This window comes from Lotus japonicus, chromosome 4 (assembly GCF_012489685.1).
Source record: "Lotus japonicus ecotype B-129 chromosome 4, LjGifu_v1.2".
NCBI classification, from domain to species: domain Eukaryota; kingdom Viridiplantae; phylum Streptophyta; class Magnoliopsida; order Fabales; family Fabaceae; genus Lotus; species Lotus japonicus.
Genome location: NC_080044.1, coordinates 61,910,497 through 61,929,239, shown reverse-complemented (window position 1 = coordinate 61,929,239; position 18,743 = coordinate 61,910,497). Strand labels below are relative to the sequence as shown.

Below are 18,743 nucleotides of genomic sequence, written 5' to 3'. Positions count from 1 at the left end.
ACAAACTTGTCCAAGAACGAGTGGAAGATTCGATTCATATAATCCATGAATATGGCCGGAGCATTAGTCACTCCAAAAGGCATGACTAAATACTCATAATGACCATATCGTGTGCGAAAGGCAGTCTTCTGAATATCTTCCGCCTTTACACGAATTTGATGATATCCTGATCTTAAATCGATCTTTGAGAACACCGAGGCTCCTTGCAACTGATCTAGGAGATCATCTATCCTTGGAAGGGGATATCGATTCTTTATTGTCACCTTGTTTAGTTGACGGTAATCAACACACATCCTCATACTACCGTCTTTCTTCTTTACTAACAACACCGGTGCACCCCATGGTGACACACTGGGGCGGATAAATTGCTTTTCTAGCAACTCCTCGATTTGCCTCTTTACTTCAGCTAACTCTAGAGGAGACATCCTATAGGGTGCTATAGATATCGGCCCTGTACCAGGAATCAAGTCAATAGCGAACTCTACTTCCCTCTCTGGAGGTAATCCGGGAATGTCATCAGGGAATACATCCGGAAATTCCTCCACAACAGGTATGCACTGCGTCGGATGTTCCGCCTCTCCTTCCAGTGAGCACAATAGCATATAGACTTGTTCGCCTTGCTTTACCGAGGTGTTAACGTTGTTAGCAGAAATAAGTCTGCCATCACGTGGGGGATCTGATCCGAAGATTATAATTTTACGATGGCAATCCAGAAGGACATGATTGGACGAAAGCCAATCCATTCCCATGATTATATCGATTTGGGACAGTGGTAAGCAAATAAGATTTACCACAAAATTTCTGTCCTGAATTACAAGTGGACAGTCTTTACAAAGGAAGGTAGTACTCACAGTATCTCCAGTAGGGGTTGATACTATGAGTTTACGAGATAAAGATTGCGTGGCCAAACGCAACCGTTTCACGAGATCAACAGCAATGAAAGAATGGGTAGCACCAGAATCATACAAAACAACTAAAGGAATGTCATTCATAAAACATGTACCTTGAATCAGATCTTCAGTTGGTTCTAGGTCTGCTCCAGTCAGAGTGAAGACACGACCTCGGGCAGGTGCCTTGTTGTTCTCCTTCTTCCCTTTGTTGTTATTGTTGTTGTTGTTGTTGCGGTTGCCAGCTCCTCCACGTTCACTGTTGGAAGATTCCACTTTAGGATTTGGGCAATTTGTACTGACATGCCCTGGCTGTTTGCACCGGTAACATACAGCTTGCGTGTGAGGACATTCATTCCGATAATGGTTCCCTCCACAATTGTAACATCGGAGAGAACTTTGCGGCTGGTATATCAGGTCTTTGTTTTTCTTACCAGAAGAAGGACCTTGCGATCGGAAAGCTTTCTGGAATTGTTTCTTTTTATCAATTCCTCCTCGAAAGTTCTTCTGAGGACCGAGGGTTTTCAGGTACTCCCTTCTCTGTTTGTCGTCATTCTCGAATATGCGGCATTTGTCTACCAACGTATAAAAGTTTCGAATCTGCTGGTACCCCATGGCAGCTTTGATGTCTGGCCTCAATCCGTTTTCAAACGTAATACATTTGGAGTTTTCATTTGCAGCATCGCGGTACGAGGGATGAAATTGAGCCAGTTCCTCGAATTTAGCTGCATACTGCCCAATAGTCATATTTCCCTGTTTCAGCTCCAAAAATTCAACTTCCTTTCGAGCCTTGACGTCTTCAGGGAAGTATTTCTCCAGAAATACTCTTTTAAACTCTATCCAAGTCATTAGGTTAGCTTGGATCATCCTTGGTTTAGCCTGGGTCCACCAGGTTTCAGCTTCTCCCTCTAGCAGATAACTGGCATAATTCACCTTCTGATTGTCGGTGCAGTTCATCGAGTTGAGAATCTTTTCTACTTGGGTCATCCATTTATAAGCTCCGTCAGGATTGTACTCCCCCTTGAAATTCGGAGGGTTCCGCTTCAAAAACTTATCAAGTCCACGTTGTTCTCCTCCCGGAACAACATAAGCCCCTTGCATGAACTGCGCCTGTGCCCTTAAAACTTCGGTCAGACCATTTAGAGCGGTAGCAAGATTGGCGTTGATGTTTGGGGGTCTACCAGCCATTCTTCACCTGTAACAAACCTAAGGTTAAAACCGTCTAAACCTTACTTATTATTATCTATAACCTAAGTCCTTGACTCTCGACTCTCGGAAGCACGTCAGACCCTAACCCTAGCCTAGAAAAACCAGGCTCTGATACCACCTCTGTGACGACCAAACTCACACCCTACCTAACTATAAAATAAGAATATCTTCAGAGAACAACACTTTTATTGATGAACTTTGAAGAAGTACAAGACCTTTGGGTCAGAATTCATCGATGTCCAATTGATAGTCTGAGAACGTCTCCAGGAAAGTTAGCCTCACTAAGCGTCATTAAAAGCAATTCCGATCCTTTCCTTAGACAAGACGTCACAGAGTCTCGCATGGACTCCTCTGAATCTTTCCCGATAACTTTGACAAACTTAATTACAAAAAAAAAAACCCACTGCTTTCATACTTATTTTACAGTCTGATAGAGTACGAGTCCAGTCGCACACGTCTTCTTCCATCGGCTGGTCTTTATTCTACTCGAACACTCTCGTATATTCACAACTATTTACAGCTCGCCCTGCCTTGACCACTTTTCACTCGAGATCTTTCTCCTCGAACTCCGTCCCTAAGTTGTTCAATTAGAACAACCAATCAAAACAAGAAAACCAGAGAACAAGAGGGGTGAGAAGCAATCCAACACACTCAAACAGGAGAAACAGTGTAAAATAAATAAGCAAGTAAATCCAGTAAAAAGTAATAACGCATCCAACAAAATCATCCAAGATTTCAACACACTCTAGACGAGGATGTGGATCACAATCAAATCCAATCATTAAAAATCCATCACACTCTTGATGAGGATGTGGATCACAATCAAATCCAATCATTAAAAATCCATCACACTCTTGATGAGGATGTGGATCACAATCAAATCCAATCATTAAAAATCCATCACACTCTTGATGAGGATGTGGGCCCAACATTCTCCAGGAAAGTCACCGAGAAGCCGCTCGGCAAGATGATCCTCGGAGGGCCTGCAGTGTGAATTAGGTTCCGGATGGGACAAACCTCATCATCACCTGTTGGTAGGTCCCACCTAACCACACCCCAAGGACCGCAACCCTTACGGTATCCCCTAGATCTCACAGCGTTACCCAATGGCACAGCCTGGCCTTGACTGTCCAGTTGGGGCCACTGACCTTTCCTGCTCATAGAGTATCCACAAGCCAATAGAAATCTCTTGGAATTATTCTGAGAATTGATCAAATAATATTTTCTTTTAAAAATCGGGATGCCTCAAAAAAAATGTTTAAGAAAAATTCGGAGGCTCCTTCTTCGAGTCAATTCTCAGGAATAAATCCCGTTTGAAATAATCATTTTTGAAAACAAATAGGACCCAAGGGAGGTCCAACACCTATTTATTCACACTATACTCCCTCATGAGTTGAGCATTCTCCCCCCCTTACCTTTCTTCGAAAAATCCTCCGATCGATTATCTGCAATAATAATGTCGTACATCACTTTAGTCACTTCTCACCTTAAGGTTATAAAATTCCATGTTATTCTTTAATATCCGGTTTTTTTTTTAATAATTAGGCGGCAAGGTCGTCCATCGTTATATAGCTTTAAAATCAGGCGGCTTAGCCGACCATCATTATATAACTTATAAGGCGGCATAGCCGACCATGCATTTTCGATAGGCGGCAGAGCCGACCATTGGTGGATAAGGCGGCAGAGCCGACCATAATATCCAAGGAATTAATTAATTATTAATTATTTAGCTTAAACTTGAAAAATTCATAACTTTTGTTCTGGATCTCCAAAATTCATTCCGTTTCTTTCTAAATGTTCATTTTAATCCCATGAATCATAATCGACTCTTACTTTGCATTGAATCATTAAGAATAGTGAGTTATAAGGCCGGGAAGTTGCATACCTTCTCGTCTCTTGAAACCCTATCAAACCAAGTTAATTTTCCGAACCGAATATGTATATGGAACCTATGGAAGACAAGGATTTGAACTATGCAAGAAAATCCAAGTTCTGAGCAGTTTTCCGGTGAGCTCGCCGGAGAAGGTGGTGGTTGGCGGCGGAGCTCCGGCGGGAGGGTGGAGTTAAGGGTGGAAACCGGTTGGAAAAGCTTCCTCTCACTCCCAGGAACTCAATGGTATAGGTGGGTAGCTGAAAAGGTCTCTGGTTTGGCCAAAACGATGAACACCGTGAAGCTTTTCCGGTCAACAATGGCAGAATGAAATCTAGACCTCCAAACTTCAAAATGCTTGCACGAATAGCTTCCTGGTGAAATTCTAAGCAAAATAGACTCTTGGTTCGACAAAATTGATGGAGATTTGAGGGAGAACCGAGAGCTTAAAGTTTCGGAATTTCTTGAGCTCGGTTGGGTGTTTTATGGTGGTTGTTGGGCGGAGAAGATGTTAGGGAAGGCTTTAGGAGGCTGAGGGGAAGGTTTAGCAAGGATTTGGAGGCTTGGGTTGCTCTAATTTGAGCTGGTTTGAACTTGAACTTCGTGGTGGTATTTATAGACAAAACCAGGGACCAAAGTTTGAATTAAAACTATTTCTGAAATCACGGTTAGGTCCTTCAGAGTTAGGTCAGTTCGCAGTTTAGTCCTTCCTGAAATAAGTTTTTATTCTCATCCTTATCCTTTGAATTCTCTAGAACTTGATTTCATCCTTATCCTTATCTTGATTTTTATTTTTATTTTATTATACTATAATAATTGCATTAATAATAATACTAATTAAAATACTCCTATTATTTCTAGTTGAGGGAAAAATTTAGGTCGTTACAGTCCTGCCCTGTATAGCCCGACGAGACCCATACAGATGACACCTGGCAGAACTAGGCGAGACAGGTTACATAGGCACGTGGCTAGGATCTTTGGGTTTATTATCATCAAGCCCAACATGTCAATAATAAGGCCCATGTGTAATAGACCTAAGTTAAAGGCTTAGCCCCACTATAAAACGCTAGACTCTCAGTGTATGAAACAGGTTCTCTCTTAAGCTCAACAATGACTTCCCAAAACCCTAGATCTAGGACCTCCATGTTCATGTAAGAACAAAACGTAACTCTTGGCTTGGCCCTTCTAGACTTCACACTCGATCACATTCAATGTGGAGATCAATGCTTCCAGGGTAGCTATTGGTGTCAATTTATTTTTTGGTTATCGAAAAGATAAATTGCACCCTTCTAGGATTGATCCCTGAACCTCCTCCACCCAACACACATGTCCTCAAGCTCTTACCACTTGAGCTATCATTCGAGAACATTGATGCTCAATTTTTTTTTGACATATAGGTGCTCAATTTTAAACAAAGGTGGTTTAGTAAAAAAAAATTAAATTAATTGATGAACACTATTGTGTATACAATCTTAAATAATAAATCATTTTGAAATGAAGAGAGTACATAGTCTTAGAAATTGAAATCACGCGTACGTTTGGACTTTGGATTAAAGTCGGGAAAACGTAAAACGAGTGTTGTCTCAGTGAAACAATTTCATCTCATTCACGATTTGTTTTAAAATCGTACATTCATAGCTTGTTTGGTTTTAAGAACTCAACTGAAGGTCAAGGAAAATCTTGAATTTCTTTTACATTTCACACGTTACAAGGCCACAAACTTACACACGTTCTTGAATTTCAATACAATGTATGTGGTTTTCAACTGAAAGCAAAACCGGTAAGTGTTGTATAATGTGTAGGGTAAAAAGCCAAAAGTATGATATAATAGGATAGAGTAATCACTTACTCGATGTCCCTTATTATAAGTCACTTTTACATAATTCTCTATGATCAAAAATATTAGATAGTAACAATAATTTGAAGGCTTCTAATAATTTTCCTAAATTACCCCCATTGAAAGTTCTCGCTCTATATTAATATTTCACTATCTCTAGATGATAATGGTCATATAAATAAAGCAAAATTTTGAAAAGTTGAAAAATTCATTAAATGTTAAGTATTAGTATAAGGGTAGACATGAAAAAAATAATTAATGTTTCATAGATATTGTAAAGTGACTTATATTTGAGGATAAAAAACTCATAAAAAGTGATTTATAATAGGGGACAGATGAAGTATTAATCTGGTATTTATTGCTAGCATATAATTAACGAAATTTTATCCCTTAATCTTCTTAATCAGATCGATGCACAAAAATCCTTATGAAATGATTTATTACAGCAGAGGTACATATGATAACCAAATATAAATTGCCTAATAATAATGTGGGCTTGCTAGATAGAAATGGTCAATCCCACAACTTTTAATTTTTGTCATCTATATATATATGAAAATAAGGTTTTCTTCTAGAAGCCTTATGCCACATGTCCCCCCTAAGTAATTCATTTTCCCTCCAAAATAAAAAACTTATTTTCACTATTTTTTTGGCACATTAATTGCGGTGTTTAATAATACTTATGAGTTATGACCAAATACACAATAAATAAATTAATAATTTACGAAAAAGGAATATAAAACTATTTTTTCTAAATCTATGACAGTATTAGTTTTTGAACTCATCTATAACAGTATTATTATCTCAACGTGTAAATTTTTAAGATGAAACCAAGAAACTTTTTTTTATGGTCACACTTAGAAGTGAATCATTTTTTTAAGAATAAAACATGAGTTTACAAAAGCTATAAGACTATATATATGAAAGGGCTCACCCAATTGAATACAGTGGTTATTAACAATTGAATACTAATCTTTCAAAAAAGAAAAAAAAAACAATTGAATACTAATTCTAATGGTTTTCAATTTTTCAACATGGCACCCCAAATTCATCTGTTCCCTCCAAGAAAAAAAAATTCTACTTTTTTGTCACAACATACAAATTCATGACTCATCCTATTTATTATTGTCTTATTTAATTAAAATTATAATTTTCAGTTTAGCACTTATATTAATGAACAACCATATTTAAATTAATATATTAATTTTTTTATTTTAAAACGCATATTTTAAAACAGTGGTCATTAACAATTAACAATTAAATACTAATTCTAATGGTTGTCAATTAAAATAGTACTACATTCAAATTTTGTCAATTAAAATAGTATTTCTCCAATGTTTTCAGATAAAGCAAAAATAAAATTTCTCCAAACACTGCCTAAAGTCAAGGCAGTATTTAAAACTAATAATTATATCTCCAAAATCAGGATTGCGAACAATAAAGCTTGAAAGATAGTTGTTAGAGTGTTATGACTATGGAGAGTCCTCAACACAAAACAATCTGACAAAGCGGAACTTCATTGACATGATCTTCATGAATGCTAAGGTTTGTTAAAAAAAATCATATCAAGCGTTTTTTTAGAGATAAACGCTTTTTACAAGATCTGAGTATGTTGATGTTTTTTCCCAAAAAAAAATCTTGCATCCATAAAATGTTTTAATGAAACTCCTACATTTTTCAGAGTGTATAGTTTGGAGTAGCCCCGTTGTAAAATTTGAGTCAGTCTTAAAAGAGAGGTTGTGCAACGAAATTGTCATACTCAACGTCCCTATCAATTTTCAAGTTGCAAACTGAAGTAAAACCTATAGAAGCTGGAAAATTTTTCCTTTTACGGGTTTAATTTCGCACCATATCCTTCAATATTTAAAAATTCTACAGAGGATGAGAAATTGATCGGTATGTTTCAAACGTATTTGTATGCGGAAGTAAGTAATATAATTTAATTGTCTTTCAATTTTTAAACTTTAAAAACTATCTAATTACTTTAGCAATTAAATTCCAGCGGAAGTAAAATCTTGAAGTGTACACTGTGGGAAGATTTCGCTCAACAATTTTTACAATATGTTGCTAAAGGACACGATGGTCCAGTGGTTCTTATTATGCAGTTGACTAAAACGAAAATGTACAAATGTACTAACATGTTACCAAAAAAATTATGTTTTATTTATTGGTAAATACTTAAATCATTTCTATTTATTGGTAAAAACGAAAATATATCATAAATAATTAAAAATTAATATTTTACATACAGAACTTTAAAAATAATAAATACAGATCATTATTTTTTAAATATTGAAATACAGATGTGTTTTCTTAAATAATAATTGAAGAAAAGTACGAAAATACATATTTTTGTATTAATTGTTTTTAGAATAAAAAATAATATTTTTTTGTAATATTAAATTTGATTAATTCTTTTCATAACAATTTGGAGGCAAAAAAAATATTAAATTTGTATTTGAATTTTGAATTTACTTGAAAGTAGTCATTTAGTTAAATGTCTCCAATCACTACCTAAAGCCAATGCAGTTAATTCCACGAATTACTTTTAAAAAAGTTAGTTAATGCACACTCATAATTTCAGCATACGAATTAAATGCGAAATTATAAAGTCCAACACTATAGTATCTATCTATCTATCTATCTATACTATATATAAATGGAGAGTTTTTGCAACCTATGGGGTGTTCTAGGAATGGTCGTTTGAGAGAGGGATAGTACCTAGAGTGTGGATGAATATGCTAGAGAGAGAAAGATCATGAGAGAGAGTGCTGAATTTCATGTGTCCTTTGATCAAAATGAGCTCAAAAAGTCCCCTACAATTGGTAACTACCTCCTATTTATAGAGCTTGGGCACTACCTATTGGGCCTCCTAAGTTGAGGCCCAACCTAAGGCCAGGCTCTCGCCCTTGGGCGGGCTGAACCCTAGGCATTGCCCCTCTAGGGGCTCGCCCAGTCCACAAGTCCACAAGACACCGAGCTCGAAGTATGAGAGCTAAGTGTGTCTTTTAAATGCTATTACATGCATCCTATGGCATGCTGGAATCTAAGCTGCCAACATGGCTTGAGGAAAAAAGAGAGAAACTACGTCGCCGACATGGCATAAGCAAAGGAAATAAGCATCTTTAGTTGCCCCGTCCACTGGTCTTGGCGAGCAACCCAAACCGGCAAGTCCACAAGCCCATAGGTGGCGGAAACGATCACTTTGGCTGGCGATGTCCTTGGCAGGCGGCTAAATTTCATTGCCGACATCGCTTGTTAGGCGATGGCGTTTGGTCTTCATGGTGGCGAGGCCTTTCGCGCTTTCCCTTATTTCAAAAACCTTTTAAATTCCTAACTGCTCCACGTGATATGTCAGTTACGCCAGTTTCCCCCTTTCTCCGCAACCGTCACCTCACTCCTCTTAAATGTCCAATCATGCGCAGTAACTCCCCATCACACGCGTCCCACTTCCCAAAAGCCATAATGACTTCTAACCTTCCACACGCGTCCACCACGCGTCACCCTTCCAACTTCCCTCCCTTGCCTATAAAAACCCTTCTCCCCTACAATCATCCCTTTCCGAGACCTCTCTTTACTTCTCTTATCGCTTACCAAGCTCCCTCTTCCAACTTCCGCTCCGGTGCCGTCGCCTTTCACCCTTTCCGCTACCCACTCTTCACGTCCTTACCCGGTGAGTCCTTGTTCCCTTATCTCTGCATCTTATCTCTACTTATCTTTTCTTTTCCCTCACTTAGTTGCCAAAGATGGCCTCAAACCCTAACTCCCCTAATCACACCTCTTCCTCTTCTGAGAATGACCCCGACTCTACCGCAGCCGGCGGCCTCCGTCTAGAGGTCCCGGAAATTCCCCAGCACCGATCAAGAACCTTTGCTACCCTACCCCTTCCAGTCCAGATAGCGCCCTCCCACGAGGCCATAGACCAACCCTCCGTTTTCCAGGATAGGAAACTTATCGTGGAATTCGTGAGTAGACTTGGTGGTTTGTCTGACAATGATGAGATAAAAGACAAACTCAGGATTTGGCCCTGCAGCGTTGAGGACCTCCCCTGGCTTCACAGGGTCGACGGCGATGTGAAGAGATCCCATTTCTTCTTTGTATATGAATATATGTTTGGCGAGCTTGGAGTCAGGCTTCCTTTTTCGCCCTTCGTTCAAACCGTTCTCCGCGATATCAATGCGGCTCCTTGTCAACTCCATCCCAACGCCTGGGCCTTCATCCGGTGCTTCGAGATCTTGTGCGCCGCCGTTGGCACCGCCCCATCTCCCACCAGCTTCTTCTATCTTTATGATGTTGACCCCAAGTCCATCAAAAATAAAGGATGGATCTCTTTGAAGGCCCAAGCCGGCCGTAAATGCCTGAACCCTCACAAGAGTAACGCGAAGTCCTCCTTCGCCCGGAGATATTTCCGCGTGGCGGTTCACCCTGCCTATCCTGAGGCCTTTACTCTTAGGGACGGGACTGCCCCTTTTCCCCTATACTGGACGGAAAAGCCCAATGGGATTACCGACCCTTAAGATGAATCGTTGTCTGTCAACGACAAAGCCTTTTTGAGTCTCCTCGCCCCACTTCCCATCCTTGACTGCGCCACAGTCCTTGAGGGTGCTCGCCTCTCAAGGACACCCAAATACTTAGGTCATTTATAGTTTTCTCTTTCGTTATCTCATCATCATTTCCCATCATCATTTCCCTTATGTTGCTACTAACCCCTTTTTTTTTATTTATTGTTGCAGAAAATATGAACTTCACCAACGCCGAGCTCTTGAAAGCCCGTGAGAGGAAAATGGCCCGTTTTTCCCTGAAGTTCAACACTGAGGGCGACGGGAAAAAACGGGGCGGTGCTGAGAACCAAGCCGAGGGCGCTCAGGCCCCCGAGAGGAGGAGATTAGTCAAAGGCTCCTCCGCCGGCCCCTCCAACCCCGGCGCTCAACCTACCGCTGCCGCTGCGACCAAAGGCAAAAGAGCTGCCGCCACTGCTGCCATTGCAAGCTCCAAGTCTCCGACTGACGGGACGAGCCAACATCCTGCCGCCGAAGCTACCGCCGCCGCAGCCACTGGGCCTATCACTGCCACAGCCCCCAATTCCGCCGCCGCTGGTACAGCCACCGCTGCCGCCTCCAATTCTGTCACTATAGGCGCCACTACCGCAACTGCTGACCAGTCATCAACTGCTGGCATAAACGCCGCAGCTGCCGCCACATTCTCCAACGCTTCCACCGGGGAGAAAGAAAGAGAAACAGAAAAAGAAAACCCAAAGTCTCCCCCGCGCCAAAACACACCTCCTAGCCCACTTCCCACGAACGACGAGCGTTCCATATCTCCCCCACCTCGCCAAGAAGAAAGATCCTCTCCCGATGCTGCCACTACCTTCAAGGCGGACCAGATTGAGCAAGCTCCTGGTAACAGAGGTGGGTCCTCTAGCCACTTCAACATGCTTCTCAATGCTATTGAGCCCTCAGAGTTCTTGCTCACTGGCCTCAACCGTGACGTCATAGAAAAAGAAGTATTGAGCTGAGGCATTAACGAGACCAAGGAAGAAACCCTTGCCTGTCTTCTACGCGCTGGGTGCATCTTCGCCCATGCGTTTGACAACTTCAACTCCGCAGCTGTTGAAGTTGAACGGTTGAAAGCTGAAAGTGCTCAGCACCAAGAAGCCGCTGTTGCTTGGGAAAAGCGCTTCGACAAACTGGTGGCGCAGGCGGGAAAGGAAAAAGTCCAGGCCGACAAGTTGATTGGCGCGGCGGGAAACAGGATCGGCGAGCTGGAAGACCATTTGAAGTTGATGAAGGAGGAGGCGGACGACCTTGATGCAAGCCTCCAAGCTTGTAAAAAAGAAAAAGATCAAGTAGAGAAGGACTTGGCCGCCAAAGGTGAGGCTCTGGCTGCCAAGGAGTCAGAGCTTAGAACATTGGGCGCTGAACTGGAGCTAGCAAAGAAGGCGCTGGCGGAGCAGGAGAAAAAGTCTGCTGAGTCTTTGGCTTTGGTGAAGGCAGATCTGGAGGCGGCGATGCGGGCTACTTCTGAAGAGATCAAGAAGGCGAACGAGGCTCATGGGGCAACCCTCGCCACGAAAGATGCTGAGATTACCTCCCACCTTGCGAGGATCAAAGAGCTAGAGGACGAGCTATCTGTGGAGAAAGCCAAGGCCACTGAGGCGAGGGAACAAACCGCCGACATTGCCTATGACAATCGCGAGCGGGGCTTCTACCTCGCCAAGGACCAGGCTCAACACTTGTTCCCTAATCTTGATTTTAGCGCCATGGGAATAATGAAAGAAATCACCGCTGAAGGACTAGTTGGTCCTGACGATCCCCTTTTGATTGATCAACACCTCTGGACCACAACTGAAGAGGAAGAAGAAGAGGAGACAAGAGAAGAAGAAGGGAATAATGAATAGTGTAACTTTAATTTTTACCTGGCCGTTATCGCTCTCTGTAATGCACTTTTCTAACATTTCAATGTGTGAGTAACCTTTTCGCCATTGCTTTTATACCGCTTTTAAATACTTTGTGAATTTTGTTGAATGATTGCTTTCGCCGTAAATCCTTTTGTCGCCCTTTCGCAAATCGCCGCGTTCTTATTGTTAAAAAATTTAAGAATGAATTTCATAGTTAAACGACCCGACGCACCGGAGTAATAAAATACTCAACATCCTGAGTGATCAAGCACTCGCCTTCCACCTTATTCATTCGCCGACCTTATATCCTGCGCTATTTTTCACGCGTCATGTGATTGAATTACGCCTAGCGATTTCGTGCATTAGTTTTAACTAGGGCTCATTGCTTGACATTTCTCCGTCAAGACTTTAAACATTTTCCATAAAGGGATAAATGGCCTCCATTCTTGAGGGCTTCGCTCGGGGCTTTGCCCGCTCGGGGCTTACAATGCTTGGGTCCCAATGGCCATTTGGGGGTCCCAAGACTTTTGCCTAGTTAACGGCGCTCGTCGTATTCTGGCGAGACTTACCCAGCACATCGTTTACGGGACCGGCGATCAAATCAGATTTTCCGAGGGGAGATTCCCAGGCGTCAAAGGCCATTTGTGGAATCGCCGCCACCTTCAGGGCTCCAGCAAGCCCCTTTGGGGATCAAGCTCGTCCCACCTAGTGATCGCCGTAATTCTTTACATCGATCGGCAATTCCGATCGTCAGGGAATCCTTGGAATCTTTGGACATGAATTTCATGAATTTTCATTTTATTGATGGAGCGCCTCGTTAAAAAACTCCTTTCGGAGAAAAAGAGCACGCTTTTATCATGGCGGTACATTGGAGAGTTTGGAGATATTTTTAGAGAAATTAAAGACATCTAACTTTGGAGAATTTATCTTGCTCATCAGAAGTTCTTCCTTGGAGCTTTCCACCTTGGAGCTTTCCACCTTTCCAGCTTTCTCGTCCGCGATCAACTGTAATAATAGCGCAGGCTCAAACCGTTGAATGACCTGGGTAGTTGCTTTCCATCAAGCTCCTCCAAGTGATAGGCCCATGTACCAAAAACTTTGACGATGCGGTAGGGACCTTCCCAGTTCGGAGTCAGCTTGTTTCCTGGGGTTCCCGATCGCCACTTGAGAACCAGATCGCCAACTTGCATATCCCGGACGCGAACCCTGCTATTGTACTTGGCGGCCACGCGCTGCTTCATCGTCGTTTCTCGAATGTGCGCCTCGTCACGCGTTTCAGACAAAAGATCCAACTCCATCGCCATATTGGTTTGATTCTCGCCTTCGAAATCCGGCTGAGTCCGCCATGTGAAATTGTCAATCTACCCCATAGGTCATTCTAAAAGGAGTTTCTCTTGTAGTAGATTGCTCAGTGGTGTTGTATGACCATAGTACCACTGGGAGTTCATCCAGCCAAGCTCCCTTGGCTTCCTCAAGCCGTCGCCTTAATCCGCGCAGAATTACCCTGTTTGCAGATTCTACTTGCCCGTTCGTTTGCGGATGCTCCACAGAGGCGAACCTCATCTGTATGCCCATTTCCTTGCAAAATTCCCTTGTCTGGTTGCTTGAAAACTGGGTCCCGTTGTCGGATACGATCGCCCTTGGGATCCCAAACCTGCAAACAATGCGCTTCCAGTAAAAGTTAACTATTATTGTAGAGGTTATTTTGGCTAGGGGTTCAGCTTCAATCCATTTAGTAAAGTAGTCCATCGCTACCAATATAAACTTCATCTGCGACCTGGCAGTCGGAAATGGTCCTACCAAATCCACTCCCCACATGGCGAAAGGCCATGGGGCGCTCATTGTTACCAGTTCCTTTGGCAGAACCTTAGACAAATCCGCGAACACTTGACATTTTTTACACCGCTTCACAAAGTCCATACAATCCCTCCTGAGGGTGGGCCAGTAGAACCCCGCCCTGAACACCTTGCAGGCCAAAGACCTTCCCCCGATGTGGCTTGCACATACTCCTTCATGCACCTCAGACATTATCGCCTCATATTTCTCTGGCGGCACACATTTTAACAGCGGCGTCGAAAAACCACGGCGATACAAATGTCCGTCAATGAGAGTATAATGGCTCGCCTCTCGCCGTTGCTCCTTCGTGCACTGCTCCACTTCCGCTGGGTCCCCCGCCAAGATAGATAGTATGGGTCCCATTCACATCGCCCCTCTGTTCACACATGCTACGAGTTCGCCTTCAATGCTGGGACACGCTAGCGTTTCCTGAATCACACTTTTGTTGTTACCGGGCTTCCGTGTGCTCGCCAATTCGGCCAACGCGTCTGCCCGCTGATTCTTTGCTCGAGGAACATACTCTACCACAACTTCTTGAAAAAGTGTCATCAAATATCGCACTCGCTCAAGGTATTTGATCAGATTGGGATCCTTGACCTGGAAAGTTCTCTTCACTTGACTCTCTACCAACTGCGAGTCCGTTCTTATCAACAAACTTCCGATTTTGACCTCAAGCGCCAACTTCAATCCGGCGATGAGAGCTTCATACTCTGCCTGATTGTTTGTCGCCTTGAACTCAAATTTCAGCGATTGCTCCAATACTAGATCCCCTGGCCCTTCCAACGTTACTCCCGCGTCACTGCCACTGCTATTGGAAGATCCATCTACAAAGAGAGTCCACTGGGTGTCCACTCTTTCAAACAGGTCTGGGGTCAACTCCACCACAAAGTCAGCCAGTGATTGTGCGCCAACTGTGCCTCGCTTATCATATTGTAACCCATATTCAGATAATTCAACCGACCAGGCGACCAATCTACCTGACAAATCCGGCTTTTGTAACACTTGTCTCAGAGGCAAATCCGTCCGCACCTTTACTGGAAAGCTCTGAAAATAAGGTCTCAATCGCCGGGCGGTGACAAGGACCGCCAGTGCCGCTTTCTCAATTTTCTGGTACCTGATCTCTGCACCCTGGAGTGTGTGGCTAACAAAATAAACAATTCGCTGCTCGCCATCTATTTCCTGCAGTATCACGGAACTCAGAGCACTATCACTCACAGCAAAATACAAGTGCAGCGGGTGTCCCAGCATTGGCTTTGACAAGATTGGCGGTGATGACAGGAGTTCCTTGAGGCGAACAAAAGCTTCCTCGCACTCCGCCGTCCACTCAAATGTAGCATTTTTCCGCAGGCACTTGAAAAAAGGGAAGGATTTATCACCAGACTTAGGAAGAAATCGAGATAAAGCTGTTATTCGCCCTGTTAAGCGTTGGACCTCCTTCACATTAGAAGGGCTTTTCATCTGCTGAATCGCCTTGCATTTGTCTGGGTTTATCTCTATTCCTCTGGATATGATCATGAAGCCTAAAAACTTACCGCCCTGAATACCAAAAGAACATTTCTCCGGGTTAAGGCGCATATTGTGCTTCCTTATCTTGCCAAATGCTTCTTCCAGATCTTGATGATGGTCCAAGCCACACGCTGATTTGACGATCATATCATCAACATAAACTTCCATGTTTCTCCCAACCTGCCCAGCAAAAACCCTATCCATCAATCTTTGGTAGGTCGCCCCAGCATTCTTAAATCCAAACGGCATGGTGCGATAGCAATAATTGACTCTGGCGGTCATGAAAGCTGTTTTGTCCTCGTCTGCCGGGTGCATGCGGATTTGATGATAACCAGAGTAAGCATCCATCAAGCTAAGGAGTTCGTTGCCCGAGGCACCATCAACGAGACTATCAATGCTGGGAAGGGGATAAGAATCCTTTGGGCACGCCTTGTTTAAGCCTGTGTAGTCCACGCACATTCGCCATTTTCCATTCGCCTTTTTCACCATCACGACGTTCGCCAACCATGTCGGATACTTCACTTCCCTGATGAATTCCGCCGCCAGCAACTTCTCTACTTCCTGCTGAGCCGCGCTTCCCTTGTCTCTGCCTAAGCGCCGCCTGAGTTGTGAAACTGGCTTTACACTTGGATTCAAAGCTAATCGATGGCAGATGAAGTTTGGATCAATCCCAGGCATATCCTTGCAGCTCCAAGCAAACAAATCTAAGTTTTCGCCTAGCAACTTTGTCAAGCGCATCTCCTGCTCGTTGGTCAATCTGGTCCCAATCTTCAAAGTGCGGTCGCCAATCTTTAGCGCCTTTGTTTCCTCAATTGGCGTGGGCCTGTTCATTCGCCCCTCGCCACGCGGGTCAAGATTTTCATCCGGAGTTTCAATTTCATAACATATGTGTCCGACCAACGCACTCTTCTTGCCATTCAGGTTGAGGCAATTGTTATAACATTCCCTAGCCATCTTCTGGTCAACCTTTAACTTGCCAACCCCGCCATTGTTTAGTGGATACTTGACCGCCAAGTGGGCTGTCGAAATTACAGCACAGAGGCGATTCAATGTATTTCGCCCAATGATGACATTATAAGATGCCACCACCTGGAGAACCAGATACCTTACTTTCAAGACCCTAGCACACTCATCTTCCCCAAATATGGTGTCAAGATCAATATATCCGCGCACCATTACTTGCTCTCCTGCAAAGCCTACCAAGGTTCCCGAATACGGAGTCAGATCATCGTCAGTCAGTCCCAACTTGTCAAATGTGTCGCCATAGATAAGATCAGCTGAACTTCCCTGGTCCAGGAGTACCCTTCTAACATTGAAACTATTCAACCTTAATTGCACCACTATTGGGTCATCCTTGTGAGGTTTTATCCCCTCAAAGTCCGCCATCGAGATTGTTATGTCAGGGTGCACGAATCCGAAAGCAACTTCCTAAACTGAATTAACAGCACGAATATGACGTTTCCGCGCCGCGTGTGTGTCGCCCCCACCGCCAAATCCTCCGGCGATGGTGTTTATGGTCCCTACGGGCGGTCCTGAGTGGTGGGCGAACGTGTCATCAGCCTCTCTTGTGGCGATAGCCGCTGATTCTTGCTTCCTCGCGTCCCTATTGTCTGTTCGCTCCTCCTCTCGCTTATCCACTTTGTTGCGATCGCCACTGTAGCGCCACTCCCTTTGGCGATTTCCTCGATATTGCCCAGCACCGGAACGATTGTCCTGACGTCCATCGCCTTGACGCTCGTCTCCTCGCCCATCACGTCTGAAGTGTCCTGCCCGAATCAACTTGTCAATCTCCCGCTGCAAAGTCCAGTAATTATCCGTGTCATGCCCGATGGACCGATGGTATTCACACCACTTCTTGGGATTGGTGTCCCGTGGTTGGTACTTTGGGGCTTCTGGCTCATCCACCAAATGTGCGTCTCTCGCCTCACGGAGCATATCTGTTAGATTGGTATTCATCACCATGTCAGTCTCTTCCCGCTGGCGATGAGATTTAGATTGCCAAGGCCGGCGCTGTTCATAATCATCGCGCCGTGGATACAACTGTTCCCTGGACGGTTTAACCACTGACTTTCCTTTATCCTCTCTCTGCCGTCGTCCATCCCCTTTGCCTTCGCCATACTTATCTTTTTTCGCACGCCTGGGTGACGTGTCGCCTTTTTCCAGTTTCGCTCGCTTTCTTTTGAAAGCGTCGTCCTCCTCATCAAGAATATAAGTGCTAGCACGAGCACGCATCTCCTCCATTGACCGTGCAGGCTTTCGTGTCAACTTGCTGTTCAACCTTCTTGGTAACAAGCCATTCTTGAACGCCAGAGCACAAGCTCGAGGCTCCTCATCCTCCACCTTGACCGATGCAGCACTGTACCTGGCCATATACTTCTTCAATGGCTCTCCTTCTCGTTGGCGAATGTTGTACAAATCATTGATCGTCACCTGCTGATTCTTATTCGCCGAGAACTGTACTAGAAACTTGGATGAGAAGTCTCTGAAATTCTAAATCGATCCGCGCGGTAAAGTTGTAAACCACGCCATCGCCGTTGATTTGAAAGTCGATGGAAACATCCTGCACTTCACCGCATCCGATGCCGCAATTATCACCATCTTCGTGTTGAAATACAGAAGGTGATCCTTCGGGTCAGAATCCCCGCTGTAAGAATCCAGAACCAACGTTTTCATATTGTCTAGAATTGCCACATTCTCAACGTCCTCCGAGAACGGACGGAACTCAGCTACAGAATCTGCTTCTCTGCCCCCATCGTCTTGTTGCTCGCGACAGTAGAAATCCAACTGAGCTTGTAAGTGTGCATTCCGCAGCTGGATGTCGCCAATGTTGCGCATCATATGGCGCCATTCCTCCTGCGTCACTGCCGGTTGTCGCTCCGGAGTAGGTGAATGCTCCGGTGAGCGCTCCTGAGATCTGATCTGCGAAGGCGATGGAGGAGGTGGTGGTGATGGAGGAGGAGAAGGCGGCAAAGAAGTGCGCGTAGCCTGTACCCCCGCTGTTCGCACCGGAGAATCTAAGACAACTCGCTGAGGCCGCCGAGGCGGCGAGATTCTCTGCCGCACCGGCGAATGATGCTGCTTCCTGCGTCGAGTCTCCATCTAAACCAGGAATGACACAAACTCGAATGGAAAACGAATGCCGGTCTCAAAATCAGAATCGGAAAACTGTAGAATCGCCTAATCGTAACCAGAGATAACCTT

The 18,743-nt window shown here is 43.9% G+C and overlaps 1 protein-coding gene and 1 long non-coding RNA gene across 2 annotated transcripts; both read right to left on the bottom strand.

Moving 5' to 3' along the window:
• Window positions 1-1,164: 1,164 nt before the first annotated feature.
• On the bottom strand, window positions 1,165-2,075 carry LOC130713116 (uncharacterized). The gene is made up of 2 exons (XM_057562915.1): window positions 1,322-2,075; window positions 1,165-1,199 (listed from the first exon to the last, which is right to left on the bottom strand). The coding sequence occupies exons 1-2, from the start codon at window positions 2,073-2,075 to the stop codon at window positions 1,165-1,167; spliced, it is 789 nt and encodes a 262-aa protein (XP_057418898.1).
• A 189-nt stretch (window positions 2,076-2,264) lies between these two features.
• On the bottom strand, window positions 2,265-4,840 carry LOC130715400 (uncharacterized). The gene is made up of 2 exons (XR_009011643.1): window positions 3,982-4,840; window positions 2,265-2,670 (listed from the first exon to the last, which is right to left on the bottom strand). It is a non-coding gene; the product is annotated as an uncharacterized LOC130715400 (long non-coding RNA).
• Between the last annotated feature and the right edge of the window lie 13,903 nt (window positions 4,841-18,743).